This window comes from Gavialis gangeticus, unplaced genomic scaffold (genome assembly GCF_001723915.1).
Source record: "Gavialis gangeticus isolate Ggan-Ray unplaced genomic scaffold, GavGan_comp1, whole genome shotgun sequence".
Classification (NCBI taxonomy): Eukaryota; Metazoa; Chordata; order Crocodylia; family Gavialidae; genus Gavialis; species Gavialis gangeticus.
In genome coordinates, this window is record NW_017728992.1 from 54291161 (window position 1) to 54308873 (window position 17713).

Here is a 17713-nt window from a genome sequence, read left to right on the forward strand (position 1 = left end):
ATCACCCCTGAGCCTGAGCTTTTCCAGGCTGAAGAGTCCCATGGCTCTCAGCCTCTCTTCATAAGGTCTGCTTTTCTGACCTCTGATTATGTGCATGGCTCTCCTCTGCACCCTCTCAAGCTTCTCCACATCCTTTTTGAATTGTGGAGCCCAAAACTAGACACAATACTCCAGCTGTGACCTCACCAAGGCCAAGTAAAACAGGAGAATGACATCCTGGGATTTGCTTGAGAAGCATCTATGGATGCAAGCCAGCATTTTGCTCACTTTACTAGCCGTAGCATCACATTGAAGGCTCATGTTCATCTTGTGGTCAGTCATGACCCCCAAGTCCCTTTCATCTGTAGTGCTAACCAGCGTGGCACTGCTGAGCCTATAAGGACGTTGCAGGTTTTTCCTGCCAAGGTGGAGAACCTTGCATTTTGCAGTGTTAAGTACCATCAGGTTCTCATCCACCCATTTCATAAGCCTGTCAAGAACTGCTTGGATCACCCTCCTGTCCTCAGGTGTGGATGCTTTACTCCCAGAGTTTGGTGTCATTGGCAAACTTGGCCTGCCCGCTTTTGACACCAATGTCTACATCATTGACAATGTTAAAAAGTATAGGCAGTAGGACAGAGCCTTGAGGGATTCCACAGGTCACAGCGCTCCATGATGATTGGCTTCTGTCAACCACCACCCTCTGTGTCCTACTGCGGAGACAGTTCCCCAGCCAGCAGATTGTGGTGTGGTCAAGGCTGTAGTTAGCCAGTTTTGCCACGGGGTGATCATGGGATACCAGACTGAAGGCTTTTTTGAAGTCAAGATATATGACATCAATTTCTTCCCCCTTGTTCAGGTGATGGGTCACCTGGTCATAAAAGGAAATGAGATTGGTCAAGCAAAACCTACCCACAACAAACCCATGCTGGGTATCCCTCAGGATATTGCCAACAACCAGTCAGTTAAGAATGGCCTCTTTGATAATCTTTTCCAAGACCTCCCTCAGAAGATCATCGAGTCCAGCCCCCTGTCCAAAGGGCAGGAAGTCAGCTGGGGTCATAAGATCCCAGCAAGATAAGCATCCAATTTACTCTTGAAGGTGTTCAATGTAGGTGCTTGAACCACCTCCCATGGCAGGCTGTTCCAGACCTTGGGGGCTCAGACAGTAAAGAAATTCTTCCTTATGTCCAGCCTGAAACGGTCTTGCAGTAGTTTATAACCGTTCGACCTCGTCATCCCTTGGGGCGCTCTGGTGAACAAACGTTCCCCCAGATCCTGGTGGTCACCCCTGATAAACTTATAGGTGGCCATCAGATCACCCCTGAGCCTGCGCTTTTCCAGGCTAAAGAGCCCCATGGCTCTCAGCCTGTCATCGTAAGGTCTGTTTTCCTGACCTCTGATCATGCGCGTGGCTCTTCTCTGGACTCTCTCAAGCTTCTCCACATCCTTTTTGAATTGTGGAGCCCAAAACTGGATGCAGTACTCCAGCTGCGGCCTCACCAAGGCCGAGTACAAGGGGAGAATGACGTCCCGGGATTTGCTTGAGAAGCATCTATGGATGCAAGCCAGCGTTTTGGTCGCTTTACTAGCCGCAGCATCGCATTGCAGGCTCATGTTCATCTTGTGGTCAATGATGACCCCCAAGTCTCTTTCTTCCGTAGTGCTAGCCAGCGTAGCACTGCCGAGCCTATAAGGATGCTGCAGGTTTTTCTTCCCAAGGTGGAGAACCTTGCATTTTTTGGTGTTAAACACCATCAGGTTCTCGTCCGCCCATTTGCTGAGCCTGTCCAGGTCAGCCTGGATCACCCTCCTGTCTTCTGGTGTGGATGCTTTGCCCCAAAGTTTGGTGTCATCGGCGAACTTGGCCAGTCCGCTTCTGACTCCAATGTCCACATCATTAATGAAGATGTTGAACAATATGGGTCCAAGGACAGAGCCTTGGGGGACCCCACTGGTCACAGGACACCATGATGAGTGACTGCCATCAATTACAACCCTCTGGGTCCGACCACGGAGCCAATTTCCCAGCCAGCGGATCATGGTGGACCCAAGGCCACAATTGGCCAGTTTCGCCAAGAGGTGATCATGGGATACCAGATCGAAGGCTTTTTTGAAGTCAAGATATATGACATCAATCTCTTCTCCCTTGTCCAGGTGATAGGTCACCTGGTCGTAGAAGGAAATGAGATTGGTCAAGCAAGACCTACCCGCAACAAACCCGTGCTGGCTATCCCTTAGGATGTTGGCGTCGGCCAGTCCATTAAGGATGGCCTCTTTAATAAACTTTTCTAAGATCTTCCCCTGGATAGAAGGCAGGCTGATGGGCCTGTAGTTTGCCAGATCCACTTTCCTCCCTTTCTTGAAGATAGGCACCACATTGGCCTTCTTCCAGTCTTCGGGCACTTCACCAGAGCACCAGGAGTTCTCAAAGATCCATGCCAGGGGATGAGCTATGATGCTAGCCAGCTCCTTGAGTACCCTTGGGTGTAAACTATCAGGGCCGGCTGACTTGAAGGTATCCAGCCTGTCAAGGTGTTCCTTCACGAGGTCAGCTTCGATGGAGAGTAAGAATCTCCCTCATCCGGGCCTCCCTGTCCCACAGTGGGCATCCCATGGGACTGGTGGAAAAACTGACGCAAAGTACCCATTAAGAAAGTTTGCTTTTTCATGGGCATCAGTTAGCAGTTGTCCCATCTGGTTTAGCAGGGGTCCAATGTCGTTTGACCCCAGTACTCTTTTGTGCCATGGCAGGGGGCTGGACTTGATGATCTGCTCAGGTCCCTTCTGACCCTACCTACTATGAAACTATGAGTTATGCTGCAGTAATGTTTTGGGGGTTATAACTGAAAGAGGCCCCAAGCTGAAGCTTTCTCACGGGCTGGGCTCTTGCTGAGGGAAAGCTTAATTTGTATGGCTTTCTCTCTTTAAGAGGTAGATGCTTTTTTTTTGCTGTAGTGATTTCTTCTTAGTATCTATGTTCTGCTTAAATATACAGACTTTTTCTTGAATTTGCTGCAGTGCTGTCTGGCTTGTTGTTAAAGGGCTTATTAAGTGTAGAACCAGAGAGGCTTGAGAACACTATGGTGCCTATTTTCCAACTCCTGCAAATCATCCAAGGCCATTTTGCCCTTAATCATCTTTATATACAGAGCCTTTTGATTTTGCTTTTAGGTCAATTAGTGGAAATACAACCTACTCCAACAGATGTGGGAAAGAGGTAAGCAGAAATTGTAGTTGTTCTAGGAAAGCTTAATTCTTTAGCTGTGAGTGGAATTTATTATTATAAATGATGAAAACAGCTTGTGTGTGTTCTTAAGGGAAAAAATCCATAAGCATAAGTTACAAGTATACATTAGTTTCCCAATACTTTGCTTGTGAAAAGTCAGAGTACTGGTATTTAAATGTGCATGGAAAGAGCATACTGAGGACTAGTTATTTTTACAAAACTGACTTGTTTTGTTTGCAATTATTTTCTCTCGTCTCAGCCAGAAGAGTATGCTGGCATTTGTGCAGCAATCTTCCCATTTGATGAGGAGGATTTTCTGAAGGCATTGTTAGTGATACCTTTACAGGCTCTTAAGATGATAATGGTAGGTCACCCATGTTCCACATTGAGAGTGGGGATATGTTCAAGATTTTAACACTGTTTCTTGTGATATTCAGTTAATAATGAACAGAATTCAGTTTTAGTAGAGTTTGGTTACATTCTTTCCGATTTTAAAAATTAGTAAAAACCGATATGGAAACATACTTGCATCAAAGAGTAGGATTTACATTCTGAACAAAATCTTTCACCTGCTATTTTTTGTGCTGACAGTTTTGCGGATATACAAACAGATTGTGGATTAAGGTTCACTAGAAGTGGTTCCATCTAGGCAGAATTGGCCTCCTGTAATTACAACTTAGAGTCCTTGCAGCAAAAATTCTAGTACCTTAACAATTCTATCATTGTTTTGTTTGTGTTATATGGTCATTGCTGTATTATAAAGTTTTATAAAACTTAAGACAGGTCTTCCAGTCATTCCTGGAGTGTGGCAGGCCTTGGATATCTGCTATAACCTATGCAGTGGGGGAAAAGTCCAACACAGAGGTTCAAATTACCCTTTTCATTCATCAAAGGCACCATAATTTCTTGATAAATAGAGATTGTGAATTTAATGTAAGTATCTTGTTACATTTTGAGATATCGATTATGCATTCAATATCTCTACTCCCATTAGTCTGACAGTGACTACAGGAGATTTAGGCATGGACTGAGTTGGGCTTAACATTTTCTCTCAATAGTCTGGATTCTTGAGGGGGCAACGTGGTATATGCCCTCAAAATTATACCTATGATACAAAAGCATTCATCTAAACAAATTATCAGTATGCTCAGCAAAAAGAGAATGTATGGTCACCTAGTGAACTAGCATTCACTAGGTTTGCATCTGACTCCAAATATTTCCAGCCAGCACAGTGGAGAAAAGCCTCCAGACACATTGGTGCACAGAACAGTGTTTCATATAGACATCATTACCTTTATTTTTTTATTCTTTGTATGTTCACTAATATTCAGATACATGTATTTTTGCTTGCTGAAAGCTTATTCCACATCTGTAAGCAGCCTAAGAGCTTTCTTTTTAACCAGCAAGAATGCCTTAAGAGGAATACTGAGACACAGCCAACACCATTAACTTGGAAGTTTTTTTCATCAAAACTGGCCCTGACCACCATAAAAAGAAATCCACAAATGCAGTAGAAAAAAAGAACTCTGGGCAATTTTTATAAATGAGTGTTTTTAAGGGCAACAGTTATCTAGTGCCATGAAGCTGTGATATAGGTTATTGGCTGGCAGTGTGGAGAAGTCAGCCAAATTTATATTCCCATTACAGAAATGTTAAAATAAGCATAGGTAGACTTTCACTAATCCCTCTGTTCCTACTGTAAAACAATACTTCAGTTTGGGAGAGAAGAACTAGAAGCTGCTGAGCTTGGCCAAACCCTCTGGTGCACTGTAGTCCATTCTCCTGTATAAACTACACAATTCTATCACATGGCAGGTCACAGCATGAGGCCTAACACTGGTAGAAGTGCACTCCAACTAGAAATGTAGGGAACAAGAGGTAAATCTGGCTATGTAGCCATGAAAGAAGAGTATTAACTATTCATGCTTAAGGTACCTCCTTGCTTTTTCTTATAAGGGGCTTACGCATGCTACAGGCATGCTCCAAACCCAGAACTGTGCCAGTGAGGATGCTCCAGTTTTGTCCCCAGCAGCCACCTCAAGCATGCAGCAGGTGGAGGGCTCAAGAATAGACCCAGAGCATCCTTACTGCCATAGTCGGGGCCCAATTAATGCAAAGGCAAATTAGGCACATGCCTAAGGCCCTGAGCGGCAAGGGACCCCAGCCCTTCCCTCCTCAACAGTGGTGCAAATGGCCCCACCTGCCTCCCTTTCCTTCCGCTCCCCTCTGCTGGCCTTGCTGCCATGGTGGCTGCTTCCTAGCAGTGGCTCCAAGCTCCACTCCACACAGGCAGCAGCACTGTGGGGTGGGGGTGGGGGGGTCTCAACAGGCCCGAGGCCCAGGAGTTTGTTTGCCTAGGGCCCACTAAAGGGTGAATTTGGCCCTGGACATAGTCTGGAGTTTAGAATGTGCCTATGACTGGTTGGGTAGGACACCTCCAGCCTGTGCTGGCCAGAGCCAGAAGATGCATTCAAGTCTGTCATGGAACTGAAAAAAAACAAACCCCAGAGGGTGCAGAAGGTAATCAATCCCATGCTACAAGCAATGGCTACCAGTCCATTAAACTAGCCAGTGTAGTGTCTAGAATACACACCAAGTATGCACAGAGGATGTAGAGTTGTCAAAATTCCTAAACAACCAACTTGTTTGCCATTTTTTAGTCAAAATAGCTGTTAAACTATCTTCCCTTCATTTGAAAAGTCATCTTCTTAAAAATGCAATGCTCTTCACAAATTACAACAAAGCACTTGCACAGATACCTATCTGAGCAACATCATATGCACAATAACATCTTGAAACAAAAACTGCTACATAGTGGTTGCATCACTCGTGTGACTTTTCCTCTGGCCTGTAGGCAGCAAGGGAACCAAGTTGGCTAGCTACAGCCATCAAATAAGCATGCTGACCCTGAAGTTGTGGGGACAGTATTATTTGGTATCTGCTTACCATTGAAAGGAATGCCAAAACCTTGCCTTAGTGATCCCTCCTGAGGTCACTGCCAGCCATTCATTCTTTGCCAGGTTGAGTGCACATTACTTTTTGGAAGGTTTCTATCCAAGCTGGCAGCAGAGAAGGAGGGAACAAGGCTCTTTTACTTCCAGTTGGCTGTGAAAATTCATGTATGGTGTATGGAAAGGAAGAAGCAAACTCAAGATATAAATGTTGCAAGATGTTGGGCAAGGACATAAAACTAATCCTGAAGAAAGAGTAGCCCCTACATATTAGACTAGCTGATCCTTATTTATTCTCCCCTTCCACCCTACACTTAAAAGCATTTGAGGAGATAACTAACATCTTTATTCCAAATGCTTTTATAGCATTTTGAGGAGATAGCTTAACTGACTTTTGTATTCAGTTTTTAATTTATATATCATTTTTAAGAGAAGGCAGGGGTCAGGTTGCTGTTGCCAACTTATGGCATATTGAGGTGAAAGCTTTCTTTACTATCCCTCTTTCCTCCCCTTCTCCTCCCTCCCTCCCACCCACCCCCCCCTCCTTCTAATGTCTTTGAAATATCAAAGGTAAATAAAGAATAATTCTTCCTCAGTTAATAAAACCCCAAAACTATGAGCCAGTCTCCTGGCACATAGGGCCAGCACCAGCCTGACAGTCTACTGGTACACTATAAAAACGAAGGGAAGGTGATTAGTTGTGCTTTCTGATAACTCTGAATCATAGAATTAAAATGGTTTAGGGGTGAATTATTCAAATCTGAAACATTTACAGAATGCTTAAAATTAACTATATTATGGAAACGCCTTAAATAATTTGCAAAAAGAAAATAAAACTTTTTAATATTCAAATCTAATAATGAATTAATTGCAGGTTTGCTTTCTCCCCAATAGCAATTGCAAGTCATTCACTGTACATGGCTTACTCATATGTGCATATTGTAGCACTCATCCAAGCCACCAATCTCAGTAATTGTATAACTGAGAACACAAATTAGCCAAGGCCTTTAAGACTCAGTGAAACCATTGGTTTTGATAAATGTTCTCTCTACTGTAGGAGTGGGAAAAGTCAGTATGCTGGAAATGGAACTATTTTCAGCACCTTCATTGTGTGTATGTGTGTGTGTGTGTGATTAAAAAATAAAATCTTAGTCTGATATGCCATTTACCCTTATCCATCTCCCCAATATCTTCCTTGAACTATGTTGCAGTGCACTGAAGTGCCTGCTTCTAGAGGGAAGAACAGGTGTGGGTTGCTGGGGCAACCACAGAGGTCAGCTGACCGGAAGGGGGCAGGGCCTGGCCTATATAAACATCTTAGGCTGAGGCTTCTGGCAGCTGTGAAAGATAGAGCTCTGCGGGAGCAGGCAGAGATGAGAAGCCTGATGACCTGACCAGATTATGGGCGAGAATACCAGGCAGAGGAACCCCTGGCAGGGATGGTAATGTTGATGAGTCGGAGGGCTTAGGGCTTATGTTTTAGCCAGGAGGCTTGGGTTTTGTGTTACAGTTGGTTGGCTTATGGTTTTGGTTATTGTTACACCGGAGGACTGGGTGAGGCTGTAGGGGTTGGAGGAGGCCTCATAGGAGCTCCCCAGTAGCGTGGGGGTTCCTGGTGCCAGAGAGGGCACAGCAGTCTGGATCTAGGGCCAGGTAAAGCCAAGGCTGCCTGAGCCCCAGTGCGGGCGTGAGCGCGGGCAAGGCCCCAGTGCGGGCACGAGCGCGGGCAAGGCCCCAGTGTGGGCACATGAGAGTAGAAGCCCCGGAGAGGGCGAGAGTATTACGTTGAGCCCCAGGGACGGCGCATGAGAGTAGAAGCCCCAGAGAGGGTGAGAGTATTACGTTGAGCCCCAGGGAGGGCGCATGAGAGTAGAAGCCCCGGAGAGGGCGAGTGTACAGGGATAGGCCCGGAGAGGGCCACTAAGGGAAGACGATAGATGCAACAACGTCCAGTACACCTGAGAGGCTTGGGGCGTGGTATTAGGGGTGGTAGGAGCCACGCAGAGCCCATAAGGCTAGGTGCAACAGAGATCGAGCAGTGCAGAGCAGGGACCAGGACAAACAAGCACACCGTGTCCAAGGGGACAAAAAGGCAGCCTCCCTTATAACATATTTGATCATCAAAGACGTGGCAGGCGAGATAGCGAGGGTGCTTGATAGACAACTTGGCATGGTAGGGGGCGCCAGGAGAGATCACAGCTGCTCTTGGGTCCCCGCCCTGTGACAAACTATTTTCTATCTCTTTTCTCGGAATCATATTTCTCTGTAGATAGAAGTGAAACCCCCCTGTCCCCCCTCTTTTGGGGAAAATTCAACTATTTACTAACTGAAAGTTCTATCAAAGCAATTTCTGTAATATTAGTATATTGAAACCTGGCATGTGTCCTCTTTCACCTCCTAACAAACAGTCTTATCTCAGACAAATAAACCTAACAAAGACTGTAGGTCCATGTGCTGATTAAAAAAATGTGACACAGAATCATAAGTCATTTCTACAGCATTTAGAAAACATCACCAGAAGCTTGCAATGTAAGTATTAAATAGCTCAGTATCCATCTAGATTTATTACTCAGATCTTCCTACCTCCAGTAGATATCATTATACCCATTTCATTTCACACAGCTGTAATAACAATTCCTCATGGAATATTTTTATAAGAAAAATAATAATGATATGTGAAATTATCAATGTTCCAAGTCATGCATGATCTTCAACTATTTATATTTGAAACTGAAACAATTTTTTTGTTCCAAGACTATTTCTCATTTCAAAGTATGTTGTGTATGTGTAGTCAAAAGTGAAGCAAAATAGTTTGCTTTAAGTCAAACTCTTAAAAACAATCTACTGGAATGAAAATTCAATACAGGCAGTCAACATTTCAAGTTACAACATTTCACACTTACAACGTTTATAAATTGACACCCTGTTTCAACTTTCTGACATCAGTTTTGACTTTACAATGCTTGATCCGATGCCAGGCCATGCCTGCAAACAAGTTCGCTGTGTTGCCCATCTCCCTGGAGAACACATGTCCAAACTTCCTTGGACATTTTCTTTAAGAAAGCAGACAAACCTCAGCCAAGACTCCTGAGAAGATTCCAGCCAAGTACCCTTCAAAAAGTCCAGCAAAATCACCTCAAAGAAGTCCTTCCAAATCAATATGGTTACTATTTGCAATATAAACACATTAATGTAGCTATATTGCTCATCTATAATTGATCCAGTACAAAATTCTGTGTTATTTTTGGTGTAAATAGGGTATCGGGCCTTGGTTCAGCAACCCATCCCCCATTTATAACATTGTTTCTTATGGGAATATTGGTTCCAAGTTACAATGTTTCAACTTAAGCCCCGGTTTTCAGGAACCAGTTGTGTTGTAAGTTTGATGACTGCCTGTATTTCAGAAATGCTTGTCAAATAAAAATCCAGCTCTAGTGTTAAATGGCTGCAATGTCATCTAAGAGTGTCCTGTGCAGTATAATCTGCTTAAGATTCCTGTGAGCAAGGGAAGCATGTATCCCCTTTTAAATCATGCAAATAACACTAACCAGTTAGTAAATTGATATCACTATTAAAGGCCCTGCTTAAGCTGACTGAACCCTGCCTTCTAATTCATGCAGGAATATTACAGTTTTAGCTTGCACCTGATTAAGGGCCCTGGCAGATTTCACATTTGTAGCATGAGTCTCATCTTAATGGCCTCATAAATTACATTATGCCATGTGTTCAGCCAATTTTTTTCAATTAATGGCCTGTTAAAATGGCAAACTAGCCACATATTGCACATATATGCAGCTATGTATATATGCAACTATATGCACATATATTGCACTATATGCAGCTAGACTATAATGAGAGAAAACAGTAAATCATGTTTAAGATTCCAAAATTACAGAAACATTACTCAGATATGTCATAATTTCCTATGACAGTTGAGCTCTAACATGCCATTAGTGGTAGGAATCAGATGGAGAAGGTTGGCTTGTTTCAAGGCATTCCCTTAAACCAGTACTCTTAAATCTTAATACCCCAAACCAGTTCCCTTAAACCTTAGTACCCAAAAAAACATTGTTTCCCTTAAACCAGGCTCTTAGTATGGGCTTGGAGAGAAAGAGGTACAGGCAGTCCTTGACTTACAATGTTTCAAGTGATGTTTTGCACTTACAACCTTTATAAATTGATACCCTGTTTCAACTTTATGACATCAGTTTTGACTTTACAATGCTTGATCCTATGCGACACCATGCCATGCCAGCAAACAAGTTCGCTGCATTGCTCATCTCCCTAGAGAACATCTGTCCAAACTTCCTTGGACACTTTCTTTAAGAAACCAGACAAGTCTCCAGAAAAACCTGCAGCCAAGACTCCTGAGAAGACTCCAGCCAAGAACCCTTCAACAACTCCAACCAAGAGCCTTTCAAAAAGTCAAGCAAAGTCGCCTGAAAGAAGTCCTTCCAAATCAATATGATTGCTATTTACAATATAAATACATTAATGTAGCTATATTACGCATCTATAATTGACTGAGTACAAAATCCTGGGGTATTTTTGGTGAAAATAGGGTATCAAGCCTTGGTTCAGGAACAAATCCCCCATTTATAACATTGTTTCTTATGAGAAAATTGGTTCCAAGTTACAACGTTTCAACTTAAGACACAGTTTTCAGGAACCAATTGTGTCGTAAGTCTGAGGACTGCCTGTACTACAAATCGGAAAGCCTCATATTCTGACGTAACTGAACTGGTGTACCTTATGGCTTGGAGAGCTTATGCCAAGGCCCTGTGCTAGAGAACAACAATAAAGCTCCAGATGTCTTCTGCTAGCCTTGTAGATGTTTGGTCCTGGGTCTTACAAACAATGCAGATTCATAGATGCTAGAGTCAGAAGGGACCTCAACAGATCATCGAGTCCAACCCCCTGCCTATGCAGGAAAGAGTGCTGGGGTCAGATGACCCCAGCCAGATGCCTATCCAGCCTTCTCTTGAAAACCCCTAAGGTAGGGGATAGTACCACCTCCTTTGGAAACCCATTCCAAATTCTTGCCATCCTTACTGTAAAGAATTTTTTCCTGATAGCTAGCCTAAATCTATTCTCTGTCAATTTGTGCCCCTTGTTACCCCAAGAGGCACCCTGGTGAACAGAGCATCTCTGATCCCTTGCTGCATCCCCATAATGAATTTGTAGGCGGCCACAGGATCACCTCAGCCTTCTCTTTGGGGGTTGTCTCATTAATGAACCTATGAAGCTGTATGTTTCCTGTATTTCATGTGTAACAATATTGTGTTTGGTGCAGGCTGAGTCAAATATGGTAGTCTGTATGTCTGGGAAATAATGAAGCAAACCATAAGGGATGGTAAAAATAAAGATGATCATTTTTAATTTGTGGGGGATTCCCCCTTTAAAGCTGGCCTGTTGCTAAGCACTTCGAATTCATTAATAAAAGTGATATTTGGGAGTGTAAGTATACTGCTGATGATAAAAAAATATTTGTTTGCAAATCTACAGGGTATTTTATTTTTTCCTTTTGCAAACAGGGAAAGAAGAGAATTTCTCCTCTTGTCTTTTGGTGGACTCTAGGAAGGTTACAAATAAGCAATAATCATGGTCAATAAAAACCCAACCAAGCTGCATATCTTTGACCTCCTAATCTCCCATTTCTTTTGTTCCTTTGAAAACTAATCCCTGATTTGGAGTTAACAAGTATTACTTTGTCATTGACCACATATTTTAGAACTGAACTGTATGAGATTTATTCATTAATTCCAAATGGATAGCAACAGCTCCACTTTTAAATCAGCTTTGTATGCAGAGATTAATGTGACCACTTGTATAGTGGGATATAAAGAAACATTAGGTCAAAATCATGCCTGGATGTGACTTCACTGATATCACTGTGCTTGTACAAGGGGATAAAATAGCCTATCAAATTTATACAATATCAGATTATACTGCCATCTATCCTTCTGGGTCCTCCCCCACACCCTCTACAAGTGTTTTTTTCCCTCCTAGTAAACTGAGTGCTTGAAAATAATTTTCCTTTCACAGTGGCAAAATCAAGAGAAACTCTATAGGAACAAATTTAGACAAAATTAGGGGCTTAGTACAAATTAGGAATTTCTTTTTTCTTCCTGTCCTCATGCATTTCTATAATGGTGCAAGAATTTGAGCTAAAGAAACAATGGATCTTCACAGACCTCAGAGAAACCTGCTGAAAACCAGATGCATCACAAATGTTTTCAGACTCCTTTCAGTGGCTCATTCTGCTTTTTTGCAGTATTCTTCACCATATGTGATATAAATAAAAAGTTAGTGCTGGCAGCTCCAGTTAGTCATGCTTCGTTCTTTATTTTTTTCTTTTTTTTTGTGAATAACCTGACAGTTATTCATTTAAACATATTCTAATCTTCTATGGAAGACGTGGCACCTGATGCACCATTGTTTTGCTCTATATGCAGTCATTTACACTAGTCATATATAGGGATGAAAATGCTATCTGGGGTGGTTGCTTTTTTTAGAACCGCTTTATGAATGTGTTCATGTATACTGGAGTATCATGAAATTCAGGGTATCAGGGCAAGGTGGCATTCTGTTCTAGTCACTAACCTCTCTACATTCTTTTCTCAAGTTTTAAAATAAAATTTAAGGTTACATTTTGGCCACCCAGAGGCAGAACAACAAACTGGGCTAAATTCTCCACATGAGTAGAGTAAATAGACTCTAGAATAGATCTTAAATATAGTGCTGATTCTGCTATCAGTTGGATTTCAAAAGCAGGTCAGGTCTAAAATATGGTGTCTGTAAAGCCCAAAAAGGAATATCCATACCCAGCCATTTTTATGTGCACTCATCAGTAGTCCAAAGCCACTGTACATTCTGAAGGTAAATATCTTCAAAGTTACACTAGTACTATTTATTGATTGGTATAGGTTTGATATGTGGTCTTAGATTTTGGATGGAAGGACTGGCAAGGCTGACTTCCACATCAGATCTGACATGCCCTGAAAGTAATCTCTGACAGTGAGTTCTTTGTCACCAGTGGATTTGTGCCAGGCTGGTTTCTGTTTGCACACAGTATCCATAGATAAGAAGTCTAGTGCCTGGAACTATAGCAAGTTATATGACCTGAGGACCTGATCTAGTTTATTCTCTATTTCATAGCAAGGTGCAAAGGTATATTTACTTCCTCAACATGGGGGACTGGACAAATATTTTCATACACCATGGATCCAATTCTGCTCTAACACCCATGTAACACCACAGAGAAGCTGATGAGAACTTCTGTTCAGAACAGGCTTGGACTCCATTGCTCCAATAGGACACCTACCAGAATCCTGCTGCTAGTACTAATGATTACACCAGGATAAAATGAAGTGTTTTAGTGCTCACTATCTTCTGGGCAATGATCCATCTCCACCATCAAATTGGCTTCTACATAGATAGCTATGGCAGAACACTCTAACTTGGCTCTGGGTCACTACTGTTTATCCAATGCCAAACTTGGGTTGAGACATGTTAACACTTCCTATTTAGCTGAAGCTTGCATCACAGCATCCTTAGCAAAGTATGTATCAAAGTGCAGGTTACATAAATATGTATCTAGCAAATGTGTTGACATTCCTTTGAAGGCTCTCTTTTCTCTCTGCCTTCAAAGGCAGAGACCTGAAGTACTTTTCCTTGTAAAATCCCCTTTCAGTTAATGGGTTAGGCTCATCCATTTATCTCTAATAAATTTGTTCCAATAGAAATCTTTATTGTGGCAAAACTTTTAGTTGTGATCCTGCTTCCTCTGTAGATGCATTTTTCTTCCAACTCCTGCTAAAGAAGCAAGCCATTGCTATTTTCATTGTATCCTGTAAGACCCTTAAGCTTGGTATAGGCCTACAGGGTCCTTTTCAGTTGTATGTTCCCAGCAATACTTCTAAATATCTTGAGAGATTACAATATTTGGGGACTTCTTCCTTCCCATTCCTGTCAGGCTATTATTCTTTCTTCTTCACTGCAAGAAGTTCTACATGACAAAATGTATAAAAATGGAGCATTGTGTTCAGTAGCAGCCGATTGTTCCAAGTGCAGAATAGCCCACATTTGCTAACACATGCATGTGCAATTCTGACCTTGTATCTATTGCTGCCAACTGTCCTAGAACAATTCTGAGGTTAACCAACTGTTCTATGACTTGGAAATAAAAAGTTTAGGATAGGCCTTGGATATTGATTCCATAAAGATAAATCCAAAGTTATTCCACTGAATGTAAATAAAATGATTCTAGACTTACGCTGATGGAGCTGATCTGGAATCAGCCTTTAAAGAACATTTTGACTGCCTCAGGCACCTGTATTTTGATCTAGCTAGAAAATCCCAGAAGTAATTCTGTGACCTGATTCATCAGTTCTGAAAACCTGCCTTCTAATTGTATCATTACTTTCATGTTTCAACCATTTGTGCTACACAGTGTCTTATGGGACACTGGGATCCCTTAGATCGTTGCCATAATCTAACTAATGCAATCCTGAGATGGGATCCTTGCTTAGCTTTACACAGTTTACAGTAACTTACTGTTAATTATTCTAATTTCAGATTCAGGATGTAAAGCAGACAGCTTCATCCCCTTGTAGATCTTGCTAATTTTCTAAAGCAGAAAAGTACTTGCTCCATTTACAAATACATAGAATAAAAGCAACTGACTTCCAGACATAGATGCTGCTCCAAGATAGGCCCACACCAAACACTTTTACATGTGTATAGTGCAACTCTACTGGAGGCTGACAATCACACTAGCAAAAGTGGAGTAATACTATAGTGATTCAAACCCAGGTTTCTGTGCACCTGTACCTGAAAATGTAGCTGTTAAAGACTATGATAATTTTCTGTTGGCTGTGTCCGGAGCAAGGTTAGGTTAAACAGCTCCTTTTAGAATACTTTTTTCTTAGAATAGCATGGTATTCTATGGTAACAGTGGGTTTTCAGCTATGTCTGGTATTAGCAAGCCTGCTGCACTAGGAATTCTTCAAGAGAATACTCTGTAGTATCATCTCTTCCACTGTTCCTTCCTACTTTTTCCTAGATTTGGGACAGACACAATCAGACATTTAAGAGATTGAATGAGTCAGACAGGTGAAGGATAACTTCAGTGTGTGTCTTTCCCCAACCTCACCTGCCCTCCCCTTGGCTTTTTTTTTTAAAGGTAAAATGGGTAGCTCCTTAAACCTTGTAAGTGGAAAACTACATTAGAACTGTCCATCTTGAATCATAACGGTTTGGCCACCCTCCCTGAAATCAGCTATCTTTCTTTGGATATTGTGCAGCTGAAATGCTGAGTTTTCACACTATTTTTATGTGTGAGAAATGGCCAGATGGCTCTTAAATCAGAATATACATTCCAGTTTAAGAGGAGGAATAGTCTCGTTGCTAAACCACGTGGCTGAAAACAGAAAATCTGTTCCAAAACCTGCTTCCTATCTCTGATGAAACCTTAGATTAATTACTAAACTTTCCCATGACTTGTTCTTCTCAGCTGCAAAATGGGAGTGATGCTCCTCTGCTTCTCAGGATTATTATGAGGTTTAATTCAGTTTAATCCACTATGTATTGTGGAAGCAACTATCAGCGCAAGGATATTTTTTAAAAACTTCTCCCATTTGCAGTCTGACTGCCTGAAGCACTCTGCTTTTGAAGTTCTCAGGCTCTTATATCACTCAGATAAATAAAATTCCATTATTTATATTCATCATATGGAAAAGCAGTGCACCACTTAAGATTCATTATGTATGCAAGCACTTCTATTAACTTACCTTCAGGAATAAAATTCCATTTGTGCATATGATCCTAAAATATTTAGAAATAAATAAAATACAGACAGAAAATCAAGAGGAATCTCAGTTCCAAGTGCCTAATACCTTACAAAAATCAAGCTGTTGGTTTTCTGGCTTTGTATTTGGCTTATGGCGAGTGCTGTAAAATCCTAGTAAGAGGAGCCTATGCATTAATATATTAACCTTTCCTTCTATATAAAAGTAACCACATGTGGTAGATATGCCTGGCTGTTATGTGTTTCCTCACTCCTTCCTCCCTTAAAAAGGCTGCAGCATGACTGTAAACCTGATGAAATGTTCAACCAATTAAATTAAAAACTAAAAGGAGACAGATAAAATGTCAGAGAAAGGTGCTGCTGTTCCCAAGGATCTCAATCACTGCACTCAGGAGCATTGTTAGATTTGTTAAGCAGGAAAGACAATTGTTCCCAAAACGGTCTAAGCTTTACAGGTTACAGGCTCTGAGGTAGAAAGCTAACACTGATGTTGAAATCCAGCTTGCTTACTCCTAGACAAGAAGCAATTATTTTCCATTTTGATGGGTTGAGCCTCATAACTAAGAGCAAACTAACTATCTTGTAATGCCTCTCTAGCTGGGACTTCCTTCCCATTTTTGTTTCAAGTTCTGTAGCCCTTCCATAAACCTCTGAAATGTCCCTACTCCGATGATTCTTGGCCATGGTGCTGCAGCACCCTAGGGTGCCTTAAGATCATTTTAAGGGTGCCATGGGGTATTATTATGCAACATTAGCATTGTTAGGGCTGGAAATACCTGCATGTGATTCACAAGATACAACCAGAGACTCCAAATAGGGATCTGTAGCATCAGCAACCTTCTGGCCCACTTTCTGAGCTCTTTGCAACAGAGGAATTGCTCTATTTTTTTCTGTAGTCAAGAAACAAGTGAACGCTAAGAGCGGGCACTTTCCAAAGGGTGCTTTAAATCTAACAAGGTGTATTGAGGTCTACTGTCTGCTACTGCCAATCTAGCTTTCAACTCCTGCTTGCATAAACCCTAAGGCCAGGCTTGCCTCCCACCCTCTGACCCAAAGGGTGCCACAAGCTAGCTCAAGTGCTCTCTTCCACCAGAGCGAATGGCACCCCTGAAAGGCTGCTAAGAGGAATACAGGGGAACTCCCCAGCCTTGCGTCTTTCTCTTGGGGCAAGGCTGGCGGTGTCCAGGTTTGGCAGAAGCACAGCTAGGGCAGTGCCCCCATAGCTGAGCCTCATGCATTGGCTCTGCCTGCTTACTGCCTGGTGCCCTCTCTCAGCAGGGCAGCCTCTTAGTGGGCACGGGACAGCTGGGGAAGCTCCCCGACCCCTGAGTTCACCTGGCTGCTGATACCTGGGGGGTACACTAGATACCCGCGCTCCCATCCCAGGGCTGGGCTGGGGGAGCTGTACGTATCCCCCCCGCAGTTCCTTCTGGCTGGGGCCAAGCTGCCAGGGCTAAGCCGGTGTAAGGTGGCGGCCCAGGGCTGGCGGGTCGGTTCACTCCGGGGCGGCGGCTCAAGGCTGGTCTTGGGGGCAGGCGCCGCGGGGCAGGGTGAAGGCGGAGGGGACCCCGGAGCAGCCCCAGGCCGGGGGGGGGCGGGAGCTGAGCCTGGCAGCCCGCGGGGGCACAGCTGGGGAGGCCGTGCCCGGGGCAGAGGGCTGAGGCCAGGCCGCTTCGTGCCTTGCAAGGGCGGGCGGCGCAGGGGCGGCCCCCGGGGACTCACCATGTGGCCGGGGTGCGCGGGCGG

The 17713-nt window shown here is 43.0% G+C and overlaps 1 protein-coding gene across 1 annotated transcript in view; it reads right to left on the reverse strand.

The window, feature by feature from the left end:
* Positions 1-17707, reverse strand: part of ELOVL2 (ELOVL fatty acid elongase 2) — a 112445-nt gene extending 94738 nt beyond the window's left edge. The window contains exon 1 of the mRNA XM_019522561.1: positions 17690-17707. Within this exon, the coding sequence (XP_019378106.1) occupies positions 17690-17692 (3 nt within the window). The 5' untranslated portion in view covers positions 17693-17707. The remainder of the gene's footprint in view (positions 1-17689) is intronic.
* Positions 17708-17713: the final 6 nt, after the last annotated feature.